Source organism: Anopheles coluzzii, chromosome 2, assembly GCF_943734685.1.
Source record: "Anopheles coluzzii chromosome 2, AcolN3, whole genome shotgun sequence".
Lineage (NCBI taxonomy): Eukaryota > Metazoa > Arthropoda > Insecta > Diptera > Culicidae > Anopheles > Anopheles coluzzii.
The window spans coordinates 86,950,738-86,973,279 of record NC_064670.1 but is presented as its reverse complement, the minus strand read 5'-3'; the positions used below and the strand labels follow the sequence as shown (position 1 = coordinate 86,973,279).

At 47.4% G+C, this 22,542-nt stretch overlaps 8 protein-coding genes across 10 annotated transcripts; 5 read left to right on the top strand and 3 right to left on the bottom strand.

Annotated features, from left to right (window-relative positions):
- The first annotated feature begins 1,382 nt into the window (after positions 1-1,382).
- LOC120950853 (NSFL1 cofactor p47) lies at positions 1,383-3,334 on the top strand. Its single transcript, XM_040369218.2, has 3 exons — positions 1,383-1,692; positions 1,769-1,911; positions 1,984-3,334. Exons 1-3 carry the CDS (start codon positions 1,591-1,593, stop codon positions 2,921-2,923), a joined length of 1,185 nt encoding a protein of 394 aa, XP_040225152.1. The 5' UTR covers positions 1,383-1,590; the 3' UTR covers positions 2,924-3,334.
- Positions 3,335-3,593: 259 nt separating this feature from the next.
- LOC120950854 (PRA1 family protein 3) lies at positions 3,594-4,877 on the bottom strand. Of its 3 annotated transcripts, none has more exons than XM_040369220.2 (3): positions 4,765-4,877; positions 4,144-4,710; positions 3,594-4,071 (listed from the first exon to the last, which is right to left on the bottom strand). In XM_040369220.2, exons 2-3 carry the CDS (start codon positions 4,577-4,579, stop codon positions 3,935-3,937), a joined length of 573 nt encoding a protein of 190 aa, XP_040225154.2. In that variant the 5' UTR covers positions 4,580-4,710; positions 4,765-4,877; the 3' UTR covers positions 3,594-3,934. The 3 variants fall into 3 exon arrangements, with proteins under 3 accessions (XP_040225154.2, XP_040225155.2, XP_040225153.2); XM_040369221.2 differs by having other exon boundaries at positions 4,144-4,657; positions 4,765-4,863; XM_040369219.2 differs by having other exon boundaries at positions 4,144-4,636; positions 4,765-4,858.
- Positions 4,878-5,002: 125 nt separating this feature from the next.
- On the top strand, positions 5,003-7,608 carry LOC120950852 (uncharacterized). The gene has a single exon (XM_040369217.2). The coding sequence runs from the start codon at positions 5,517-5,519 to the stop codon at positions 6,813-6,815; it is 1,299 nt and encodes a 432-aa protein (XP_040225151.2). The 5' UTR covers positions 5,003-5,516; the 3' UTR covers positions 6,816-7,608.
- A 433-nt stretch (positions 7,609-8,041) lies between these two features.
- Positions 8,042-11,115, top strand: LOC120950850 (RNA polymerase II subunit A C-terminal domain phosphatase). The gene is made up of 4 exons (XM_040369208.2): positions 8,042-8,316; positions 8,495-8,783; positions 8,851-10,414; positions 10,513-11,115. Exons 1-4 carry the CDS (start codon positions 8,096-8,098, stop codon positions 11,049-11,051), a joined length of 2,613 nt encoding a protein of 870 aa, XP_040225142.2. The 5' UTR covers positions 8,042-8,095; the 3' UTR covers positions 11,052-11,115.
- A 58-nt stretch (positions 11,116-11,173) lies between these two features.
- LOC120950855 (28S ribosomal protein S17, mitochondrial) lies at positions 11,174-11,943 on the bottom strand. The gene is made up of 2 exons (XM_040369222.2): positions 11,707-11,943; positions 11,174-11,636 (listed from the first exon to the last, which is right to left on the bottom strand). Exons 1-2 carry the CDS (start codon positions 11,812-11,814, stop codon positions 11,277-11,279), a joined length of 468 nt encoding a protein of 155 aa, XP_040225156.2. The 5' UTR covers positions 11,815-11,943; the 3' UTR covers positions 11,174-11,276.
- A 200-nt stretch (positions 11,944-12,143) lies between these two features.
- On the top strand, positions 12,144-15,949 carry LOC120951738 (polyadenylate-binding protein 2). Its single transcript, XM_040370622.2, has 5 exons — positions 12,144-12,293; positions 12,499-12,590; positions 13,833-14,374; positions 14,456-14,568; positions 15,267-15,949. The coding sequence occupies exons 2-4, from the start codon at positions 12,510-12,512 to the stop codon at positions 14,496-14,498; spliced, it is 666 nt and encodes a 221-aa protein (XP_040226556.1). The 5' UTR covers positions 12,144-12,293; positions 12,499-12,509; the 3' UTR covers positions 14,499-14,568; positions 15,267-15,949.
- Positions 15,950-16,066: 117 nt separating this feature from the next.
- On the bottom strand, positions 16,067-17,594 carry LOC120951737 (SAGA-associated factor 29). The gene is made up of 2 exons (XM_040370621.2): positions 17,275-17,594; positions 16,067-17,196 (listed from the first exon to the last, which is right to left on the bottom strand). The coding sequence occupies exons 1-2, from the start codon at positions 17,311-17,313 to the stop codon at positions 16,369-16,371; spliced, it is 867 nt and encodes a 288-aa protein (XP_040226555.1). The 5' UTR covers positions 17,314-17,594; the 3' UTR covers positions 16,067-16,368.
- Positions 17,595-17,858: 264 nt separating this feature from the next.
- LOC120951734 (uncharacterized) lies at positions 17,859-22,198 on the top strand. The gene is made up of 6 exons (XM_040370610.2): positions 17,859-18,542; positions 18,643-19,775; positions 19,850-20,056; positions 20,147-20,858; positions 20,938-21,098; positions 21,187-22,198. Exons 1-6 carry the CDS (start codon positions 18,489-18,491, stop codon positions 21,836-21,838), a joined length of 2,919 nt encoding a protein of 972 aa, XP_040226544.2. The 5' UTR covers positions 17,859-18,488; the 3' UTR covers positions 21,839-22,198.
- Positions 22,199-22,542: the final 344 nt, after the last annotated feature.

Below are 22,542 nucleotides of genomic sequence, written 5' to 3'. Positions count from 1 at the left end.
GAATTCCCTGGATAGTTTTTTAAGTACCTCACAATATTCACGAATTCGCGGTTAATTTCAAATAATTTACGCCATAAACAGTAGCTTTCCTTTTGCAATAACCACAACCGCGAAAAAAAAGCTGTTTCAGAAGCTGACCAACGCTCCAAATCGGTGCGATTTTACCTCGCTGGCGATCCTTTTTGTAAGGCGTTGTGGGGTTTTTTGAGGGTTCAAGATGGCCGCCAAAAAGCTCGCGCTGGTGTGCGATTGTGTTGATGGACAAAACGAAATGGCCAACAAAATAAATACACTCCACCACTCCTTCACCTCCCCCCTCATTAATCCCTTGTAGTCCTACATACCAAGCGCCACAGATTAAGGTTAAACGACTGGAAAATTAAATATCCATAGAAAAAAAAAACGAAATCTCCCTAGCTTCATTGGTTTGCACAATACATGGCGTATTACAACTCATCAGTATATTGCTGTCCTTTTCTTGCATTGTTTTTCGACAAGTTTCATCTAATCATGACGTATATAGGCAGCAATAGCCTTATAACTTTCCGAGCAAAAATCTATATGAATGGTCTTGTGGTCAGATCCCAACCATACAACAGAGGGAATGAGAAAGCTCTCCTCCAAGTGAGGCAAGGATAATGTATTTAGAAGGTTGATTTTTATCGCTTTTGCTGGGCGACATTGTGGGGGACATCTGTCACTCTCTGCATACAAATTTCATTACCCCGCACCAGCCCTCCCCGATTTTTATACCGGAGCCCCCGGAAGAGAAATGTCAAGTCGAGAAATGTCATTTTGCTCTAAACAACTTAACCTTGTCATTTATTACACCTTGAAGTGAGGAAGCTCCACTGGTTGGGTATCCCACCAACAGAGGGCGCCACCAGCTTTTTGCTATTTTTAGAATGCTTGAGTCGTTTGCCGTCTGCTAAACGAAGTCTTTCTATATTCCGTTTAGGTTGAGAGCTTGAGTCGTTTAGAACCCGTTTAGTGGTCGTTTAGTGGATTTGTGGCACTTGGAATTTAATTACATTTGTACTAAACTGTACCCGATTCCGAAGCAAATAATTGAACAAAATTGCGCACATTAAATTTAGTCATCCACCAAGTTTGTCTACGTTTTTCACGCGTTCATATGCGCGAAAGAGATAGAATGAAACAACGAGCGAGAACATACACACCTCGGTATGATACACGTAGATTGTCACCAACACAACGAAAGACATATGAACAAAGGTGGACGAAGTATTTGAAGTGATGTGAAGAGGGACGCACAAAAGCACACTTTGAAACAAACCCTGTAGGCAAGTAAAGAAAGGGTAGAGAAAATGAGCGAGATGAAGCGATAATCGAACGTCAAAACCCCTCGCCATGTTGAACGGGTGTCGGGCGGAATGACAAACAGAAATGCAGTTGTTGCCAGTTCCGAGTTTGTTGCGTTCGCTTTGCAAAATATATTCCACAAAATAACTTCATTTCGTTTCCCCCCGGATTGTGCGTTTTCTGTATCCTTGGTAACTAAAAGTATCTGAAAAGCAGCGCCATTGTCTTGGATAAATAATTCGTGTCGAAGCGCCTGAATCTCGCACCATGTCCAGCAACAACGAGCAGGTCAAACAATTCGCACAGATTACCGGTGCTACGGAGGAACGAGCGAAGTTTTTCGTCGATGCCGCCAACGGAGAATTGCAGGTAAGTGAGCATAGTGCGTTTCATTGGCGATTTTCGATGAAGCAAACATCCTGTCCTTGTTTCGTTCCCGGTGCAGGTTGCGCTGAGCAACTTTTACGAGGGCGAGAACGAGGATGCTGACATTTCCGACGAAGAAAATCCGCCGGCGGAGCCTGCGTCGATTCAATTCGCTCGTGCAGAAAAGGCGAAGGCAAAGAAAGCACCAAAGCCACAGTCAAAGTAAGTAACGCAGCATCGAATAGCGGAGAAGATGATAATGGTTCTTTCTCTCGCTCTCTCTCTCTTTTGTAGCATAGCAACTCTCCATACACTACATTCGTCCTCGTCGGAAGATGAAGAAGAACAGGGCCAGGCATTCTATGCCGGTGGCTCAGAACGTTCCGGTCAGCAGGTGCTAGGACCGCCGCGAAAGAATCCGATCAAGGATTACGTGTCGGAAATCTTCCGTTCCGCGCAGCAAGGTAATCTGGAAACGTTTGACCCTTCCGAGGAAAGCGGCGGCTCCAGTTGGTCGCTGTATGCCGGCACTGGCTACCGTCTCGGCCAAACGGAAGACGATCATCAGGAAGTGACACCACGCGGGGCACGAACGGCCGCATCGTCCAGCTCGCAGAATCTGGAAGTCGTAACGCTGACGTTGTGGCGTCAGGGATTCGTCATCAACGATGGGGAGTTGCGCTTGTACGAGGATCCGGCCAACCGCGAGTTTTTCGAATCCATCACCCGGGGCGAAATACCAGAGGAGCTACGATCGAAGGGACAGACAATGTTCCGCGTCGATCTGAAGGACAACCGTCACGAGGAGTACGTGAAGCGTAGCAAGCCGTTCAAAGCGTTCGGTGGTTCCGGCCAAACGCTCGGTAGCCCTGTTCCACCGATGGCAACGGCCAGCAGCAGCAGCAGCAGTGGCGGCACTAGCAGTAGCGCCAAGGCAAGCGGAAGCAATGAAGAAAATGAAAAGCGTGCCGCGGAAGAGCTTGCCCTAGACAGTGCTCAACCTACCACGATGCTGCAAATACGACTGATCGATGGAAGCCGCCTGTCGGCCAGGTTCAACCAAGCGCACACCGTAGAACACGTGCGCCGCTACATCGTGAACGCTAGGCCGCAGTATGGCGCGCAGAACTTTGCGCTCATGACGACCTTCCCGAGCAAGGAGCTGAGCGATGGCGCGCAAACGCTGAAGGATGCGGGACTGCTGAATGCGGCAATATTGCAGCGTCTGAATTAGTCCGCTTTGCCGAGAAAGGAAGGAGAAGAGGTTACAGGAGAAATAATAAGCTTCATGAAGAATTTTCCGCAGTACTAGTACTCTCCAGATGTCCCTGTCTGCTCACAACACTTTATATTAGTAAGCTCCATTTTGGTGGAACGATAATTAGAGTTATAACAATTTGATCCAATGAATTCATCATATTTCCCCGTCAACACCTTTATACGACACTGGATTCAATCGCGTTGCCATTGGCAGCCTGATCAGCCTACGTCGTTTCCACACGCGAGCAGAAGATCTGCATGCGATACCGATGATGCGCAGACCGATTCCCTAATGTTTGAGAAACTGATTGTGATAAATCTGATGATAATTTGTATCGTTGCGGCCTGTGGAAATAAACGTCTATAACGGTGTATGGGAAATCAATTCCTTGGCCGATGGGTGGCATTTTTCTCAGCGAATGATGGATGACATGTGTGACGCGGCAAGGCAAGAGACGGATAAACTTCCACGTAATTCTGTGTAATTCGAGAATACTATGTGTGTGTGCGTGTGTGTGGTTGCTCGTGATTCATCCTAATTAACCACGTTAGATGGTGCACCAGCTGATGCAATCCAGCGTATCGAATAGGAACATTCAGAACTCTCGTATTACGTACTGCGTATTGGTAAAAAAAACGCAACGTTATTTTAATCTTATTTTATTCAGAGCAAAAGAGAAACACTATGATCGGTCGATACATTTTGTTTTGTTTTGACTAGCAGCTTCACAATGGGACGTGTAATGTATTGTTTTATACAAGCATTCGATACTCTCAATATGCGTAGCAACCAACCCCTTCTCTGTTCGCTCATTCAGTGCCATTCTTGATTGAACGTTTTGCAAAAGTGTTGTTAATGGCGGAAATGGTAATAAAAACACACTCGAATTATCGCCTCACGAGAAAAAGCAAAACAAATGTTCTCTCCCGTGCACGAGACGTGACCGTTTCTACCGTCCACACTCACTGGATAAGTATTTAATGATTAGAATGCCGTTGGCATCAAACCCATTGCTTCGAGGAATTGTCCCATCGGAGATTGCTTCACGCCGACAATTTCCACTGCATTGGTGATTTTGTTCTTGATATTTCTCAGCCGCAACGATGCATGCACGAAGGTTACTAGAAGAAAGAAGGAAAATTTAAATCTTTGATACGTTCTGTTTGTGAGCTCTATAATGAACGGTTACTCACGCGAGAAAGGCAGCAGTATGGCAAATGCTACAATGAGTACGGAATCAAACAGGTACAGTACCAGATAGCTGCCGGCCACAGTGCCCGCCAGCACAGCCCACTTGTTCGGCTGCTGGTTTGGGTCGGCCCCGACGGAGCGGCGTGCGTCCTGGGCGAAGAATCGTACAAACACGTACACGAGCGCCACAATGACGGTGAGCCCGAGCAGCACCTTCATCGGATGGATTAGGCCAACGAGCAGAAAGACGGCCGCACTCATCAGAAAGTAGTTGGTTTGGTAGTAGAGCAAATTGTTCACCACCCGCTTGCCCCACTTTTCCCAGTCCTGGAAGTTGGGCAGCTGAAAGCGGGCCGACTCCAGCAGGAAGTCGCTCAGCGAACGAAGCGGTGCCAGATGCAGATTGTCCAGCGAGCCCGATCCCTGCGTGGTAGTCATCTTGGGAGGTGGTACACGTAAGTGCAGTGCAGTATCCGCGTTCGCCACTCAACACCACTGCAACAAACAATCTCAAATCTTCGGTCACAAAATCAATGAACGGAACAGCCACAGCACAGCGATGGGGAAGGCTAAAAATATCTCAATCCAAGAGTCTGGCAGGGAACGGTCGACGGCTTACTTACCGATCCGCACTTCTTCTTGCGTTTATTATTGTTGTACGGACCGAGAAAAGCCCACTTGCACAATTTTTGCGTGAGTTGGTCGTTTAGAATAATTTGACAGAATGATATCATTCTTGTTTTTGCACTTCACGCTACACTGCATCAATACGCAATACGTACAGAAGAACGGGTTTCGGCATTCGGGATAAATATATCTCTTTATGCTCTCGGGTATGTAAACGACATTTTTATTTAATCATAATAGCATTTTCGTACATTTTCTACAATATTAAAAGATTCACGTGCGCTTCGTACACCCGAGCTTGTGTAAAATTTAAATTGTACTGTACCGACAACTGTTTGCTCGGCTGTAGCCGCTGGCTGTCAAACCTCGAAATAGACACAATCCCGGATAGAGAAAAATCAAAACAAAAATAACACAATTCCAGAGAGAAAATCGGTGCCGTGTTTGCGAGCCGCGCGCAGTTACGCCGTTTAAATTGGCACGCCGTCTCCTACCCCAAACACACCCAGCAATCGATGGGTAGTGTTGGCAGCTAAGAGAAGACGATCCTGTGCACAGGATAGGCAAAAAAGGGGCTGTTCCGGCAAACCGTGTCACAGGTAGTGTGTGCGTGTGTGACTACAGCGCTAGTAGCCAGAGCAGTCCAGGCAGCGCCGTAGCAACGACGAGCAAAAGTCGCAAACCTCGTGGCAGGCAGTGGTGCTGTGCTGCTGCTGCTACGCATCGCCACCTTTCGCGCTTTACCGCAATGCGTAAGTACCAGCAGCTGGCGCTGGTGCTGCTGTCGGTAACCTGCGTCGTGATACTGCTGGTGTACAAAAGCGAAAACAACCGGCTCAAGTACGTGCTCGAGGTGGTCAACATATTCGGGCGGAACGATGCGGCCAGCCTGATACGCATCGATAACAGCACCCGGTTGCACAGCTCTCCGTACGATTTCGACAGTCCGCTGCCGGCCTGGCAGCGGCTCGGCGATGGCTTTTACGTGTACTCGTCGTTCTGGCAGAAGAACGAGCTGGCCGCCGGCGGCACGGTCATCAGCATAGCGGTCGGGCTCGAGCATGCAGCGGTTAACTTCAAATGCCAAATACAGCACGGCACGGGGGACGTTGCGACCGGCAAGCTGCATTTCGTGCGGCTCGACCACCCTACCGGCTCGATCAAGGCGCCCAACAGTGAGGTGTTCGTCGTGTACAAGCTGCTCTGCAAGGTGGCTCGAGATTTCGGCCAGCCGACCGAGGTCATATACACCGACACGGCGCAATCCATCAAGCGGTACGTTCCGCTGCGGGTGCTGGAGAGCCGGTCGGTGCAGCAAAAGATGACCATGACGGCTTGCGTCGACATGACCGACTATCTCGAGCTGGAGGAAGAGTTTCGCATGCCCTCCGCTGTGCTGCAGTACTTCCTGCACCACCAAATAGTAGGCGTGGAAGACTTCATCGTGTACAACAGCAATGCGCTGAACGGTGCGACCGCTTCGCTGCTGTACAGCCACGGCATCAAAATCAATCTGCTGCCGTACAACTTCCCGTTCGATTTGGCCGACAGGCACCAGAACCGGCTGCTAATCGAAATGGACTGCCTGATGCGCAACTACAATGCGGCCAAGCTGACGTACATCGGTGCGATCAACGAGTATCTCTATCCCAGCTCCCGGCTGCGCGTCAACAACCAGTTTCTGAAGTACGCCTGGAAAGTGTCCAGCGACGTGTCGCGCTTTTCCATCGCCAGCCGGTCGGTGTGCATTGACAAGCGGAAGAAAATATTTTCCGACAACCTGCTGTACGACGTGGATGTTGCTATGACCAACCCAACCGAACGGCCGTTTCAAGTGTACAAGCCGCAAGACTACAACCGTACGGCTGGCACGCCGGATTTCGTGAAAACGCTCGACGTAGACCGATCCCTGCTCTTTGTCCATCGGTACGGAGGGAAATGTAGCAGCAAAACGAACCTGCACGACTGGACTGTCAGTCTGCAGCCGGACTTTCTGCAATACGTGACGGATGTGGGTCGGGAGCTGAACAAACTAATCTTCCGATAAGCTCACCAACCTCTGTGCACCAACGGTGCCTAAGAAAAGGAACAGGATGAGGGGCCGCGGTGATATATTTGTACCTTTCCTCTAGAGGCCGCAGCAGAATAATGGAAGCGTACACAGCTGACTGTTAGGACGATTCGCTCAAAATGATACGAGACACTGGTGGGAGGAACGCAAAATCACACACACACACACACACACACACACACACCGGGATACGGTGGTCTAGGAAGCATTTTCGGAATGGTTTCGATAAGTAAGCAATATTCCCATTTTCCCTGCAGCTGGGAAGGGTTTGTTGGAACGTTTCTTTACATAAGCCATAAGCATTACTAAGCCTCGTGGTTTAGCAATTCGTTTTCTATCACACTAAGCTAAATATCTCCTTTCGGCTCGATTATCTATTACTACTAAGGGGTCACATCTTCGATCACCGTTCACAGGATACAGGTTGGATGGTCTGAGGAATATCAAAAAACAACAAAAAAAGCAGAAAGTAGATGCAAAACCCCCCGCATTACATGATAGATCTCGATAGGCAAACTATAGCTTGTAAGTAATTTTTAGAGAGAGAGAAAAAAAACAAGTTAGAGATAACGTATCGAACTCCGTGCTCAGAAATGGTGCAGTTTTTAGCGACACTGAAGAACAATAATTATTCAATCAATCAAAGAAACAAACAGAACTCTTCTCTTTCTTCTTAACTAAACCAAACGTATTGGATCTTACCGTACGGATATATTGAGCAGCATCCAAACGATATCAATTTATTCAATAAAAGTTCAACGGAAACCTATCTATGCGTATTAGAAATTAAACTTAATAGTTTTCATTTTATATTGTATTTATTGTATTTATAGTATATTTATCCTGATGGATGGCGGCATTTAGCAGCTTCATCAATACTTCTGCTGCTAACGGTCACTTTTGTAGCTCAAGTTTTTTCCAGCATTCTTTTTCTGCCTTATCCTAGACATGCTGGATTAATTATTTATTTATGTATTGTCCCGGCCATATAAAGATTTTTCAATGCATAATTTAATGAAGTAAACCAAAAGGTCAAAGTCTCGCCGGTCATGCTTTGTACGCAAAACACAACATAATAGCAAAGGTTTTATTTTTTATTTTTTTAAATCGTTTCCTCAGTGTTGATTTTGTCTCTCAAGGGTTAATTGACACACACGCACGCACTGCATCGCGCTTTGGTGCTGCTGGCAGCCCTGTCCTGTCAGAACGTCACCATTTCATCGAGCATTTCTGGCAGGGGCGAAAAGTGACAAAAAATGGCCGATGCAAATCAAAACATCATTTGCGCTCCGGACGATTGTGCGATAAAAATTAGCAAATGGAAAGTGCGTGAAGGTTTTCCGGTGACCAGCGGCAGCATTATACTGTTCTACGAGCAGCTGGATGGAAGCGACAAGGAAGTGAAGCGTTTGAAGGCCACAAAAAGTGGCGTCGTAAAGAGGCGCCTAGCACGAGAAGGCGCAACTGTGGCGAAAGGGTAAGCGTGCACCATCCATCGATTATGCGGATCGATGAAATCGATGTACCGAGCTGTTCGTGTGTGTGTGTTGTGTGTGGATGTATGGGTGGAAGCGCTGATGGAAGTGCGGCGGGTTTGGAAGTGTTTGATCGATTGTTATTGTTGATGTTTGATTGTATGTTGTTGATTTTTGCAGCAAGCCGGTACTCGAGCTTGGACAATGCAGCCACACGACGGTGATCAAGGACATGTGCGCCGACTGTGGGGCCGATTTGCGCCAGGATGAGCCCAGCAGCAGCAGCTCCAAGGCCTCCGTGCCGATGATACATTCGGTGCCGGAGCTGAAGGTGACGGAAACGTTGGCCAAAAAGCTCGGCCAAGCCGATACCGAGAGGCTGCTGAGTGACAGGAAGTTGGTGCTACTGGTGGATCTCGATCAGACGCTCATTCACACCACGAACGATAATGTGCCAAACAACCTGAAGGTAAGATCGGGTTGATGTACGCATCGAGGGCAGGCTAATTCCATCCCAACCTTACCCACTCTTGCAGGACGTTTATCACTTTCAACTGTACGGCCCCAACTCGCCCTGGTATCACACGCGGCTCCGGCCGGGTGCGTTGGAGTTTTTGGCCAAAATGCATCCATACTACGAGCTGCACATATGTACCTTCGGAGCACGCAACTACGCGCACATGATCGCACAATTCCTCGACAAGGACGGTAACTTTTTCTCCCATCGCATCCTCTCGCGCGACGAGTGTTTCAATGCGACCAGCAAGACGGACAACCTGAAGGCGCTGTTCCCGTGCGGTGACTCGATGGTGTGCATCATCGACGACCGCGAGGACGTGTGGAACATGGCGTCGAACTTGATACAGGTGAAGCCGTACCATTTCTTTCGCCACACGGGCGACATAAACGCCCCACCCGGCATGTCCAAGAACGAGCTGGATGGGAAGGGTGTGGACTTTAAGGAGCTGATGAGTCAGTCGCAGAAGGGGAAGAAATCGAAAGAGGCAGACGATGAAGGACGCCCGCCGACGCCCAAACTACAAGCGTCGACAGGTGGTGGAAAGCAGCAACCGTGCGAGAAAAGCATGCCCGAACACGTGCTGGACGATAACGCAGAGGAGGAGGACGAGTCGACGGCGGCGGTAGAGAAATCGAATCCGGAGGCTACTAGCGACAAAGGGGAAGCAACAGCTACTAAAGACGAAAAAGAGGCGGTGGCAGATGCAGTTCCGACCAGTATGGACAATTCCTGTACTGTAGAAGATGGGAAAGAAAAAGAAATTAAGTCAAAAGAGAACGAGGCCACCGCAAAGCAGGAAAGTGATGCTGGAAAAAAGACGAGAGAAGGGGAAACCGAAAATGAGGAGCAACCACAAGAACACCAGACAGCAGATATGAAAGTAAAAGCGGAAACCGAAGCAGAAACAGACGCAACAGCAGAAACAGACGCAACAGCAAAAACAGACGCAAAAGCAGAAACCGAAAAAGAAACAGAGGCAAAAGCTGAACCAGAAGAGAACGCAGACGTAGCTGAGCAGGTAGACAAAATCACAACCGAAAGCGATGGAAAATCGAAAGCTGCTGCCAAAGAGGAGAACAGTTCGGCCAGAAATACGAAACAAGAAAAGGAACTGATCGAGCTGGAAGATCCGGACGATTATTTACTCTACCTCGAGCACATTCTGCTGAAAATTCACGAAACATTCTACGAAGAGTACGACAAGTCGAAGACCATTTCCGATCTGAAGCAGCTTATACCGCAGGTGAAGGCTCGCGTTCTCGTCGGGGCGAAGCTCTGCTTCTCCGGTCTAATACCGAACAATGTGAAGCTGGAGCAGAGCAAAGCGTACCTGATCGCACGCAGTCTCGGTGCGGCGGTCACCCAAAACCTGGAACCAACGACGACGCATCTGGTGGCGGTTACGATCGGTACCTCCAAGGTGAACAATGCTCGCAAAAATCCCAAAATTAAAATCGTCACCCCCGAGTGGCTGTGGTCGTGTGCGGAACGCTGGGAACACGTGGAGGAGCTGTTGTATCCGCTGAAAGCGTCGAATCCGGCCAAAATGCGACAGCCACCACCCCACTGTCACAGTCCAGGTAAGAAGAGTGGGAAAAGTGATGGTGACAGGAAGGATTGGCGTTAACTTTGGTTTTAACTTTTATTTCTTTTTTTTTGTTTTTCATTCGTTGGATAGAGCATGCGGTTAATTACGGTGCTGTGGTCAAGTCGCGGGAAGAGCCCAAGTTCATGGACACGGTCAATCCACTGCTGAGCTTTTCGAACGACGATCTCGATGCGATGAACAACGATTTCGACGACTTTTTCGAGTCGGACGATAGCAGCAGCGACGACGAGCCAGTCGATATAGAAAACCCTCCGATGGAGAAGGCACTGCGGAAGCGGAAGCGGGTCGAAGAGATTGAAACCAACCGGGGGCGTCACAACATCTTCCGGAAGCGGGTGGAGGAGGAACAGGAAAAGGAGGAGAACAGACGCATCCTGAAGTACGACAATCCGGAGAACAATGACGAAAACAGTCAAACCAACGCGTCGTCCGAGGATGAGGACGAGAGTCCAAGCGCTAAGTTCCGGCGGGGTGAGAATCTACCATCCGACCTGGACATGGGATCGAACAGCGAGGGAAGCGACGAGCCGATCGACGACGTGGACGACGGAGACTGGAATATGATGGGAGCAGCACTGGAGCGGGAATTTCTGGGGCTAGACGATTAGACGGTTCTCGGAAGCTGCGACTGGAAGGAGGTTGAGAATAAAAATACATTCAGTATCAACTGTACCATCCGTGTTACGGTACATCGTTTCTCGGTTCGGTTCTCGGTTCAACACTGTCAAGCTAAAGGATGAATTACAGGACCGGGTCCTATAACAACACTACTGTACATAATTTATTCATAATGCAGCACGGGGCGCGGTGGTTGGATGCTTAAACACTAACTTTTACACTGCAAATGGTTGATCTTTGCCGTCCTCGTGGTACTTGATGTATGTTTCTCCGTGCGTAAAATCGCGCGTACCCTCCAGCCGACCGCGCGGTGGTGCGTTGGCATAGTCAAACGCATCCTTCGATTTGCCGAACAACCGATTCGCTTCCTCAATATCCTCGCGGTATTTGCCCACGACCACCTTCTTGCCCGTGATCGGGTCGGTAATGTCGCCCAGCGGGTACACGATCTCTTCCACGGAGTGCGAAATGAGCCGTGTAAGTCTTTCGGGCAGCTCCTTGATCAGCACGATGTCGCCCGTTTTGCACCGCTTGTCCGGATCGTGGGCAAAGTAAAACTCATCCTTTTTGAAGTACTAAAGGTGGAAAAATACAACCGAGTGAGCAACGCTTTTGGCCTTATGCAATCTTTGGTCCCATACCAACCATGTTCAGATTCGTGTCCAGCTCCATTCGTCGCACTCGTATTTTGGATGCGTTCACCTTAACACATGGGACTACTTGCCCCAACAGCATTGCTACACGGCTAGCCATCGTGTTAGGAAGTAAGCGTGCGGCGTGCGAGCACAAATGTGGATAGAATTGGGACCGGATTTATTTATTGTTTTTAGTTACAATGCTTCCAAAACCACACACACCGGCAAAGATTGTCATTGTCAACATGTTGCCAAGGTATATAGATATGTCAGCTTATTTTTTTCGTATTTTCCTTTGAAGTTATTTTTGCAAAATGGATTAAAAAAGAACTTAATCTGAGCGAGACCCCGGACATCTTTTAAATAGATTTATTTTATATTTTGAAATTATTTAGCGATTTTTTTTGGCCACCGGCAAATGATGGCTGTCATATCGGTGGCGACAGCTGTCAAACACTTCTCTTTCGTTCACGTCATTCGACATTGTTGCCTGGCAGAGCGCAGTGATTTGTGTTGATAAAATTCCAATTTCCTGCAATTAAAATACCTTCATTCACATTCCCTATTATTCTAAAAGAATAGTCAACTAGCTTTAAAGTAAGTGCAGCTGTGGGACGTGTTGGAAAATGTGTAATTTCCCCCCTACGGCCGAAACATCTTCGTTCGCCAGCGAGAGGTCCGCCATTTTGAAAAGCAAAAGACGGCGTTACCGCTTATGTCCGGCTCCCGATGTTGTGCTGGTTGAAACGCGTTCGTGCAGGAATATAATTGTATTCAAAGTTTCATCACTCTACCTTTCCAGTTTCCTCCGACATGGCTGATGATAGTTTGCTAAACGATTCGAACCTGGCTACGCTGGGAAGCAACGACGATGAAGCCGAGCTCCTGATAGAGGTTAGTGCCGTTTCCAATGAATTCATTCCCTCCTTCCAGCTTTAGCGCTGCTACCACCAGTTGTTTCCGCCGCCAACCTGTTCATCGTTCATTCGCTAGGTGGTTGGTAGCCGCTTCGGCTTTCTGTCCGAGCGGCAACCTTTTTCTATTATTTGCATCTTTGGGTAAATACGATTTAACGTGCCATAAATTACATTTTGTACGGTCTTTGTAAAAATGTGCATTTACTGCTCTCGAGTAAATAGGGGTGTCCTGCCGGCACCTTCTCTTGTTTTTGCTTGGATGATTTTATGACTTTACGCGGATATTTAACAGGCGCAGGCTTGTACAGGCGGCTTGCGACCACGCAGTCAGATAGTCAATCCTTGCTACGGGGGGACGGTCCATTGTAGAATTGAACCCACGACTGGTATTTTATTATATTGCACGACGCGTCAGTATCTACACTCTGCAATTAAATAGAAAATTCGTATTCTATACTTGAAATGTATTCGAAGCTAACATAGTAGTTGTTTCCTTATAAATCTGTTGAACAAATAATTTTTTCCAACAAAATTATTCACTGGGAATGATTCAAAATAAGCTAAAACGATTTCAATAATTTTGTAATAATTTTATTAAAAGAAAACAAATTGTCCAGAGTTGAACAAAGGTTTTTCTTGTATTTCTCAAACAGTGTTTGGATTTTTAATCATTTCTTTTCACACATCCCCAAAGAGAAGCACCGCCAAAGGCCAAAATGCATATAGAAAAAAAATTTTGGAAGACATGTAAAGAACTAAATTTATAAAACCAGTATAGCAAATATGATAGTTCAAAAATGGAGCTTGCGTTTCCGTATTTTGTTCAGTCAAGAGGTAGTATAAAGGCAAAAATAAGGTGCCTACTTCTAGTGATACCATTGCTTATCAACGTAAAAAATCTTATCTTATCCATTTTCTGAGAACTAAAAAACTGAAGCGGCACGGCTCTTGTACCGTACCACCAGATTAGCAAAAGCTTGTTCTTAAAAAGATATCATTCTCGGATTTTATTATCTGTAATGCTACGTTCGATTTTTCGTCAAAAATGAAAAGTGAAATTAAAAGTCTGTTATATTTAGTCTGAAGCATTACATTGAGAAGGAAGCATTATAATTATTTTTCCCTGTCGCACAGAGTTAGTTGAACTGATATAAAATCACAGTATTTTTTGCCATATTGGCTTTGTTTTAATCATTTTGTCTTTTCTTCTTGTTTGCAGGACGATTATCTAAAAGGTTCGGAAATGCAGATCGACCCAGAGCTGGAAGCCATCAAGGCACGGGTGAAAGAAATGGAAGAGGAGGCAGAAAAATTGAAGCAGTTGCAGTCGGAAGTCACGAAACAGATGACCTTGGGTTCGCCCACCGGCTCGACGCCCATGCTGACGGCGGAGGAAAAGGCCGAGGTGGACAATCGGTCCATTTACGTGGGAAACGTCGATTACGGTGCGACTGCCGAAGAGCTGGAAGCCCATTTCCATGGCTGTGGAGCCATTAATCGAGTTACGATTCTCTGCAACAAAGCCGACGGCCACCCGAAGGGCTTTGCGTACATTGAGTTCGGATCAAAGGAATTTGTGGAGACAGCGCTCGCCATGAACGAAACACTATTCCGGGGCCGACAGATCAAGGTGAACCCTAAGCGCACCAACCGTCCGGGAATGTGCCAAACCAATCGGTTTCCCCGAGGCGTACGCGGACGTGCCGCCAGGGTGTCCAGGGCTTGCTGCTACGGTGCGCACCGTGGTACCAGGAGACCGATGTAAGTAGCTCGAGGCGTCCAGTGGAATGCTCAGTACGATAATACTATATTTCGGTTGTGTGTTCTGGTGTTTCCTTCCAGTCGTGGTTACCGAGGCCGTGCGACGTATTATGCACCTTATTAATTGGTGATATTTCCTGAATCTAGAAGTATAGCCGCGCACTAGATGTTACGTCGATTAGCTAAACTTAGGGGTAAGTAGATTTTCACCATCTGCTCGCTATCACTTCTGTATCCATTTTACCCTATTCTTGCGATAATGTTCAAAGCACTTCATCTTCTCACGATCAGTTCCGGTTGAAAACAAGTAGTTAGTGAACAAATTTAACCAAATTCCTGAGTAGTAGTTTTTTAATCAGTTTTGTGTTAAATATTATCAATTTTCTGGTAAAGTTTGTTCTTATTTTGCCTTAAATGCATGTTTAATCGCTTTAAAGCATATCTCAAGAAGGTTGTATGGACATTGTTATGACTTTTTGTTTGTATATACTTTTATATTAACAGTATTTAGTTACAGTATTAGCTTGCAACTCGTAGAAACATTATACAAAGTAGTTTATACATTTGAATTACTGCAATTCTCGACAGACTCAACAGACTTTTCTGAACTTTGCAGAATCGCAGAATTTTAAGTGAAAATATAGCACAAGTAGAAACGTAGAGTTTGATTTGCAACATGGTCACTTGTAAACGTGTTAATCAATTCAGCAGTATGCCAGCGCCAGTTCCTGGGACAACATTTCATTTCCCGTTCAGTCCTTCGTTATCATAACAATAGGGTTTCATTTGGTACATTTTTGTCTCTTAACTTGGTTTATGTTCCCTTGTGTAGTAGTATATTGCTTCGTTATGTTTAGATAAACATTACCCCCTTTTTGTCTAATTTTTGCAGATAATAAAATTTATATGATATTTTTCAAAAAACATTATTTGTCTTCATCGCAACTCAAAAAAAACACGCGCGCTTGAAAAGATGATGCAGCCTAAATGGCCGCGCATGCGCGCAAAAGACGCAAAAAACATTCAAATACACATCCACAACAGCAGAAATAATGTTTTTTGAAACCAAGAAGAGAAGCAGAAGAGACTCCGCATGGTGGGAAAAAGAAAGTGTCCCAACAAAAGAAAAAAAAATATATAAAAGATCCACTACACAGATTTACAAAACACCATGGCTAAAAATAATAAGGAAAAAGAGGAAACTCCGCATCAAAAGAGAAAAGAAGAAAAAACACACAAAACAAATGAAAGGAGCAAAAAATAAGTCCTTTCAAAAAATATGTGTATATGCTAAAGATGCCATCTGCAGAAAATATGGTAATTAAAAAAATACAATGTGCAAAAACAACAGACACATAAAAAAAAAGAAACAAAACGGCGCAATGAAGTAAAGGAAAAATAATCTTAAAACAAAGTAAAAAAAATGGCACTATCCTCTCGAACTCAACAGAAAAGAAATGAACAGCAATATATAATATATATAAAGATGAATCAACAGAAAAAGGCGCCTGCAAATAATGAAAATGAACTGAAGATGAAGAACAAAAGAGATAATAAAGAGAATGAATGAATAAATCGTTAGTAATCTTTTCTTACCACCACCCCGAAAGTAATGGTTGGTAATTATGTTCGTTGTTTCATTTTTGTTTTCATTTCTATTTATCATTCACAAATTAGTGAGTATCATATCGGTATGGTGCATTTTCGTTTTATTATTTTATCTTCAATGCATAAATAGTAAGCAGCAGTAGCATGAACGAATGAGAATGGGTCTAAAAGGGTGCGTCTTCGAACATTTTCTCCGCCACACACTCTTGCTTCGTATTGGCCGACACCGTCGTCATGGTGTTGGCAGTGCCTCCCGCTCTCGCCTGATTACAGTTGGTGGTGGCAGCTGTATAATTTCCGAAAACGAAATTTGGACAGGAAGCCGCAGGGACTGGGCCGTGTGAAACGACTGGCTGCGCTTGCACCGCTTGCTGCTGTTGCGGTTGTCAAGAGGTGGTTTTCTTGTTCTGCTTGATCGCAATCACGTACCGCTGCGCGACAAACAGAGGCGGCGAGTACCCGTCCGGGTATGTTGGATCCTCGAACAGCACCTCGTACTCCTCGTTTGCCGTCTGGGGCAGCTGATTAATGATGGCTTTGTAGAAGCAGGTCGTCTGCGGGTAGAGCGCCATGACGGTGGTACCCTTGGGGAACAGCGCCTGTCCATCGGTCTCCGGGTTGGCTCGCATCAGCGGCAGTGGCACGATCCGGCGACGACTCAGCACGTGGCGATCTTTCTGCTCCTCGTCGATGTCGTCCACCTCGTACTTGCTGGTGGAGGACACGTACTGCACCACCTCGGCCAATATCCAGTTCTCTTCGCCCTCCTCGCTCTTCACCAGCGCCGCTACCATGTCGCCCGGCTTGGCAATGTAGCTGCTGTCCGCCGGGATCGATCCGCACAGGTGAGGTATCTTTTCGCCCGGCTTGCTGACGAACAGCGGCAATGTTTGGGCGGAGATCTGCAACATCTTCATCAAAGCACCGCGGCGAATGGTCTCCTTGTTGCCGGCATTGCGTGCCTGGATGCGGCGTTCGTTGCGTATGTTTCTGATGTCCTGAATCTTTGCCAGCGCCTGCCGTATCAGTGCTTCCTCCTGTATCGCATCCTGTAGGCCTACTTTGTACAGCGTTTTGAGCTTGTGGTTCAGGGCCGGTGATTTGTCCTCGCTCGACATCTTGGTTAAGCGCATCACGTTGTTGATGTTGGTTTCGTTACGTTTGCGCTCCGTTTCTATTTCGCAGACTAGTGTTTTGAGTGATTTGAGCCTTTCCTGTAAGCATTGGGGAGCCGTTAGCGGGGGGATAACATACCGATAACATACATACGATAGAATACAAAGGAAACATACCTGCACTTGCAACATTGCTTGTTCCGCCGTTAAAGGCATGGCTGCACTGTGTTGTTTTGTTACTTCACGAAAACAGTACCCCCGCACGCAAAGTTAGCCAATGGCGAGTTCTAATGCAATGGCGTTTTGCGACTCTTAAAAGCTTTATTTTATCTTAACACTAGAAACATTCACTGTGATTAGTTATTTCGTCAATTTAAATGCAGAATTACTATCGCAATTTAAGAGGAATGATATAAACAAAGCTATTGTCGATGTTTACTTTCCAGACTCATTCGCACCTTTGGTATACCAATTTCCACAAAACTGTTCGAAAGTAGAACAGCTGCAGAATAAGCTCGGGTTACACACATATTAAGCTCATCAGTATGATTGTGGAAACAAAAACAAGCAAATAATTTAATGATTTTACCGCAGAGATAATGATGTAATAAGTTTGTTAACAGCAAAACTAAACATAAATCGTCAAAAAAGTCTGATTTTAGATAATACTGTTGATTATTTTTAAGTGAATAAATTTCAAATTGTTTGACAAGAGCATTCGTACTTGCTGGGAGGCTTGGTGTTGTGTGTAAGCTGCGCTTAACAATCCCTTCCACTGTCAGTGTGTTTACGTTTGTAGCTGCAGATGGCCGAGACGGTGTAGCATTCTTTTCTCGTTCTTTTCCCATTTAGGCGGCTAGAATCCAGTTAAACATCGGTTGAATTTAACAAACAAAACGCGATGACCACGTGAGTGTGCTAGACAAGTTAGTTTCAGTGGTTCCATCGAGCAGTGGCACTCGTTTTGCCTACGCTGCTCACACAAGCTTGATCCACTTCCCGTCGCGGGGGGTGTGTGTGTGTGACGTAGAACTTTACCCACACTAGCGCAATCGAACCCGCGCGCCCTGGTAGCATCGGTTTTAGTGACGTTTACGGTATTGCGCGCACGCACTCCGTCGACCCTAATGGTAAAGTTGATCGGATCGGGATCGTCTCGGTAATTGAGTGATTAGCATTAGAGCCAATGACTGGCTGGCACAACATTCCGGACTGGTTGCGGATTATGGAGCATTGACGATGAGGGTGAGACAGAGTTAATCGTTGGCATAGGTTTTATGCTAAACGGGTGCGTTTGTGAGTGTACTGCTTGTACGTGATTGCTAGCGATCCTTTGCCCCTCCCTGTGTCCCATTGCCATACATTCACTTTACGCTCAATTTCGACCAATAATGATCACCAAGCAGCGGTTGAGCGCTAATAATTCTTTAGATGGCATGCCCACAGTAAGTATCCCCCAACATGTGATGGCGCACCGGTCGCCGGAACAATCGTATCTGATTTTGTGCATAATATTCTCCCCCTCGTTTTGTCTCCCCTCTGTAGCCAATAAGCGGCTGCGAAAGTAACAGCGCTGAAACTCCGCTCGACGTCATGCCTAGCGGTGAACAATGTAGTATTGACCAACAATCAAACGATTGTACGACGCAGCGTAGAGGATCCAGCCAGAAGAAACGTCTGCCCGGTTTGCTGCTCTCCGACGACAGTTGCAATGCAGTTGACAACATGCTCGGTGTAGACGAGAAACCAACGTCCAAAAACACTCTCCCGGCCAACAATCTTGATCTTTCCTTTAACGGGAAAATAAAACCATTAACTTCGGAAAGCCAAGGCGTGATCGGGACGGTGGCAGCGGACACGGTGGAACGATCCAATAAGGACGAGGCAGAGCTGGAGACCGATGCCAGAAAAAGCAGCGACGACTCGCGTATCCGCGACGAAAAACTCAACGAATCGTTCGAACTGTTGACGAAGGAGAATAATTCGCTGAGCCATTATAATAACGAAAAGTCGCCGGATTTGTTTGCGGACGATGACGAAGATGACGATGAGAATGACGACGACGACGACGGCAACGACGATGAGGAGGGGCAAAATGCATCAGAAAGGAACGGAGATTGTGGTGGGCAGGGGGAATGCGAAGCTTACTTGCACCGATCACAGGCACGCACGAGCGGAGCAAGCATCAAAGAGATGGAAAGTGCTAACGAAAGCAGCGTGGACCGGACTGATCGCATTCTGTTGAAGCGTATGCAAATGTCTCTAGCCGGCATTCCACCACCGCCAGCGCTAACCTATTCCGATATTGATATTGGCACCATGCTTACCATATATCGTAACAACGTTGAACCGTGGCTGGCGACGCATGGTTTCCGGTCCGGCACGACAAAACCATTGGATGACAGTGCCGCCGGGGTCAGCGAACCGGGTGAAAAGCTGCAGCAGCAACCGTGTCTGATGAAACCGACGCACACCACGGACGAACTGGCTGCGTTAAAGTGGCCCGAACTGACACACCATCGGGCACACGGATTGCACTACAACCGGTCAGGCGTTACGGAAACGATTGAGCTGTTGGGTTTAAAGTACATCGAACGGTACATTAGTGCCGAGACGAGCTGTTCCTTCAACATGACCGTCCTACAGTCGAGTGCGAAAAAACGCAATCAACGGCTAAAGTAAGTAATCCGCGCCTGAGTACGAAGAAGAATCGGCGTTATTTGGTACACTAACCTCCCACTAATATTTGCAGACTGTTAAATCAATCGCCCGGAAGAAGGCTGAGCCATCTGGCCAGAAGGAGGGCAACATTTTCGTCCGAAAGTTTGCTTAACAACAGCGGCAGCAAGGGGGGCGGCAGCATCGTTAGCGCCGGAAAGGGCACGATCGATGCGGGCGTGCTGAGAAGACTGAATCCGCACCGGGTGTGCAATAATAGACAAGTGCTACTAGATCCCAAGTAAGTGTGTGTGTTTTTTTTCTGAAGCCGCCTACTAGACGCATGAGCTAACATTGAGTTTTTTGCTCCCCAAAAAATAACTTTTGGCAGAAAATCGGACAATCGTAGGAAAAACAAAATTAAAACACCGAAACGACGTACGCCGGGTGGAAAAAAGTCTCCCCGTCGCCGCACGCCGGGCTCATCCGCGAAAAAGCTTTCCCTACTTCGCACCAACGCTGCTGGTGGTAAATCGTGCTCCCAGGTGCATGTGCCAGCAACGCGCGAATCATCCAAACGGGCCCTATTCCTCAGCCCACAGAACGGTGGCACCTCGTCGGCCACGTCCCGGAACGATCGGACCGGCAGCAATAGCAAGCAACTGGAGCGGTCGTTATTTTCCGACGCACGGGTGTTAAAATCGAAACGTTCGTTGTTTTCGCCCGTTCGCGGAGCTGCAACCGAAGACAAAGGCAACTCGCCGGCCGCCTCGGCAGCAAGCTCCTCCAGCACGGTCACGAACAAACGGCGACGCTCATCGATTACGGACAGCGGCGAAACCGATCAGTCGGGTGAACGGACGGAGAAGATCCGGCGCACGGAAGCGGCCGGACTGACGGAGGAAGACTTGACGCCTCGTTCGCTCAAGTTTGCTCGCAGTAGAAGCTTCTGTGTGGGTGTGCAAAGTATGACCCTTCCTTCCGCGTCGGCAGTAGAGTGTGCACCGATCGTCGGCGGAAGACCGCTGATTCGTGCCAGTTCGGACATATGCTCGGAGGATGGTCCACGGCCTGTGGCGGTGCTGACGGAAAACCACAAAAAGGTAAGGCAGCGTGAACACATCGGTCGATCATTTTGCACAACTAACTGCATGGTTTTGTTTGTTTGTTTTTTTTCTCCAGAAATTGCTTTGGGCTGTCTCGCAAGCACTGCAAAGCAAACAGATCACGACCAAGCATGAACTGTTCAAACGGCATGCCTCCATCCTGGCACGGGTAGTGAAAAGGCTGTTTCTAGAATTTAACGATCAAACCATCAGCAGTACGAGCGAAAAGATGTTAAAGTAAGTGCACGTGAGCGAACGGGAGCGGCACCAGTGGGGAAGCAGGCCTCAAATTTAACCTCAAATCCATTTCCATCCTCTCCTACAGACTGGCAAACAAGCACGTGTACGAGGTGATTCAGGGTAAGAGCGAGCACGAGATTTACTTCCGCGAGAAGACACGCCTCTCGAACGCGCGCAACATGCAGAAGCTGCAGGGCTACATTGCGCCCGAAGAGTACGAGCTGCGAAGGCTCAAGCGAACCGCCAGCACGACATCCTTCGATGCGACGTCTCCCTTCGACTGTTCGCTAAGCGCCAGCCAAAGCTTCCTGAGCCAAAGCTCCATACTGTCGCAGGGAAGCTCGTTCGGTGGCGGTTTGTCGCAGCTATCGCAACCGAACGGCTTCACGCGCGGTGGAACAGGTGCCGGATGCGCGGCGGTTGGACATCTTAAGCCGGCAGCATCGACGGGCAGCGTGAATACGGTGGGGCTGCTGGGTGCAAGTATCGTTGGCAGCCTGAGCTCATCTACCGCGTTGCGCGAAAACGTGGACAGCGAGCTGCGCCAGCGCTCCACCAAAAAGCAGCTGCTCTTCTCGGGCAAGGACCAGAAAAACCTCAGTCCGTACAGGATGGACAAGAGTTTGAGCCTTATTGGGGGCGTAGGAGGAGGTGGGAATGTGGGCAACAAACTGCTGGTCGGTGGTGCGGCCAACTCGAGCATCATGAAAGCGAAGCGACAGATTTCGTTCGAGTAGCCGTAACGGACAGAACGATATCCTGCCTGAGACCTGGTTCGGACCGGTCGGGCCAGGAGCTTTGATTCAATGGCAATCGTAAAAAAAAAGATTAAACAAAATACTACATAACGTAACTTATGACTCTTTTTGCTAATTATTTAGGTTTTAAAACACTTTTAAACATGATTGTGTGCGTTCAAGGCAGGAAAACCGCACAAAATAGATTGTATAGAAACTAAATAATGTTTTTTTTAAAGAAGTCGTTGGTGGCAGCCAATCACTGGTTCGTTATTCAACAGAACATCCATGCTCGTGTCCTGTACCGAATGGTCCGTCGACCATTAGCTCGTAAGCAATAAAGAGTATTTCTTGTTTTTTTCGTGTTTAAATGTGGTTTTTGTAATTAATTAAAATCGCTCTTCGCGGAGGAACGATTTGAATAAAACCGAATTTTGCATCGAAGACAAGACGTCAGCTGTTTCACCGTCAGCTGTCAAAACAGACCAGCAGCACGTAAACAAATGAAGCAGCCGCGCACAGCACAGCATCGCAGCTTCCCGCTATCTACGAAGCGCACACACACATACACACACTTGCTTACTTTCGCTCGCGTGTGCGCTTGTATTACAGAGGCAAAGCGCCGAAACGCAGATCGCGGTGGTGGTACTGTCTGTCTGCCCTCACTCCGTTGCACATTAGCTTGACCGCAACCTTGCTGCGTG

Excerpts from the sequence above, each read along its gene's own strand:
- LOC120950853 (XM_040369218.2), top strand. The coding sequence starts at position 1,591 with ATGTCCAGCAACAACGAGCAGGTCAAACAATTCGCACAGATTACCGGT. Across the intron at positions 1,693-1,768 it reads CCGCCAACGGAGAATTGCAG|GTTGCGCTGAGCAACTTTTA; the intron begins GTAAGTGAGCAT and ends TTCCCGGTGCAG. Across the intron at positions 1,912-1,983 it reads GCACCAAAGCCACAGTCAAA|CATAGCAACTCTCCATACAC; the intron begins GTAAGTAACGCA and ends TCTCTTTTGTAG.
- LOC120950854 (XM_040369220.2), bottom strand. The coding sequence starts at position 4,579 with ATGACTACCACGCAGGGATCGGGCTCGCTGGACAATCTGCATCTGGCA. Across the intron at positions 4,072-4,143 it reads CATACTGCTGCCTTTCTCGC|TAACCTTCGTGCATGCATCG; the intron begins GTGAGTAACCGT and ends TCTTTCTTCTAG.
- LOC120950852 (XM_040369217.2), top strand. The coding sequence starts at position 5,517 with ATGCGTAAGTACCAGCAGCTGGCGCTGGTGCTGCTGTCGGTAACCTGC.
- LOC120950850 (XM_040369208.2), top strand. The coding sequence starts at position 8,096 with ATGGCCGATGCAAATCAAAACATCATTTGCGCTCCGGACGATTGTGCG. Across the intron at positions 8,784-8,850 it reads ATGTGCCAAACAACCTGAAG|GACGTTTATCACTTTCAACT; the intron begins GTAAGATCGGGT and ends CCACTCTTGCAG. Across the intron at positions 10,415-10,512 it reads ACCCCACTGTCACAGTCCAG|AGCATGCGGTTAATTACGGT; the intron begins GTAAGAAGAGTG and ends TTCGTTGGATAG.
- LOC120950855 (XM_040369222.2), bottom strand. The coding sequence starts at position 11,814 with ATGGCTAGCCGTGTAGCAATGCTGTTGGGGCAAGTAGTCCCATGTGTT. Across the intron at positions 11,637-11,706 it reads TGGACACGAATCTGAACATG|TACTTCAAAAAGGATGAGTT; the intron begins GTTGGTATGGGA and ends TTCCACCTTTAG.
- LOC120951738 (XM_040370622.2), top strand. The coding sequence starts at position 12,510 with ATGGCTGATGATAGTTTGCTAAACGATTCGAACCTGGCTACGCTGGGA. Across the intron at positions 12,591-13,832 it reads AAGCCGAGCTCCTGATAGAG|GACGATTATCTAAAAGGTTC; the intron begins GTTAGTGCCGTT and ends TCTTGTTTGCAG. Across the intron at positions 14,375-14,455 it reads CGTGGTACCAGGAGACCGAT|TCGTGGTTACCGAGGCCGTG; the intron begins GTAAGTAGCTCG and ends GTTTCCTTCCAG.
- LOC120951737 (XM_040370621.2), bottom strand. The coding sequence starts at position 17,313 with ATGCCTTTAACGGCGGAACAAGCAATGTTGCAAGTGCAG. Across the intron at positions 17,197-17,274 it reads AAGCAATGTTGCAAGTGCAG|GAAAGGCTCAAATCACTCAA; the intron begins GTATGTTTCCTT and ends CAATGCTTACAG.
- LOC120951734 (XM_040370610.2), top strand. The coding sequence starts at position 18,489 with ATGATCACCAAGCAGCGGTTGAGCGCTAATAATTCTTTAGATGGCATG. Across the intron at positions 19,776-19,849 it reads AAACGCAATCAACGGCTAAA|ACTGTTAAATCAATCGCCCG; the intron begins GTAAGTAATCCG and ends TAATATTTGCAG. Across the intron at positions 21,099-21,186 it reads ACGAGCGAAAAGATGTTAAA|ACTGGCAAACAAGCACGTGT; the intron begins GTAAGTGCACGT and ends CCTCTCCTACAG.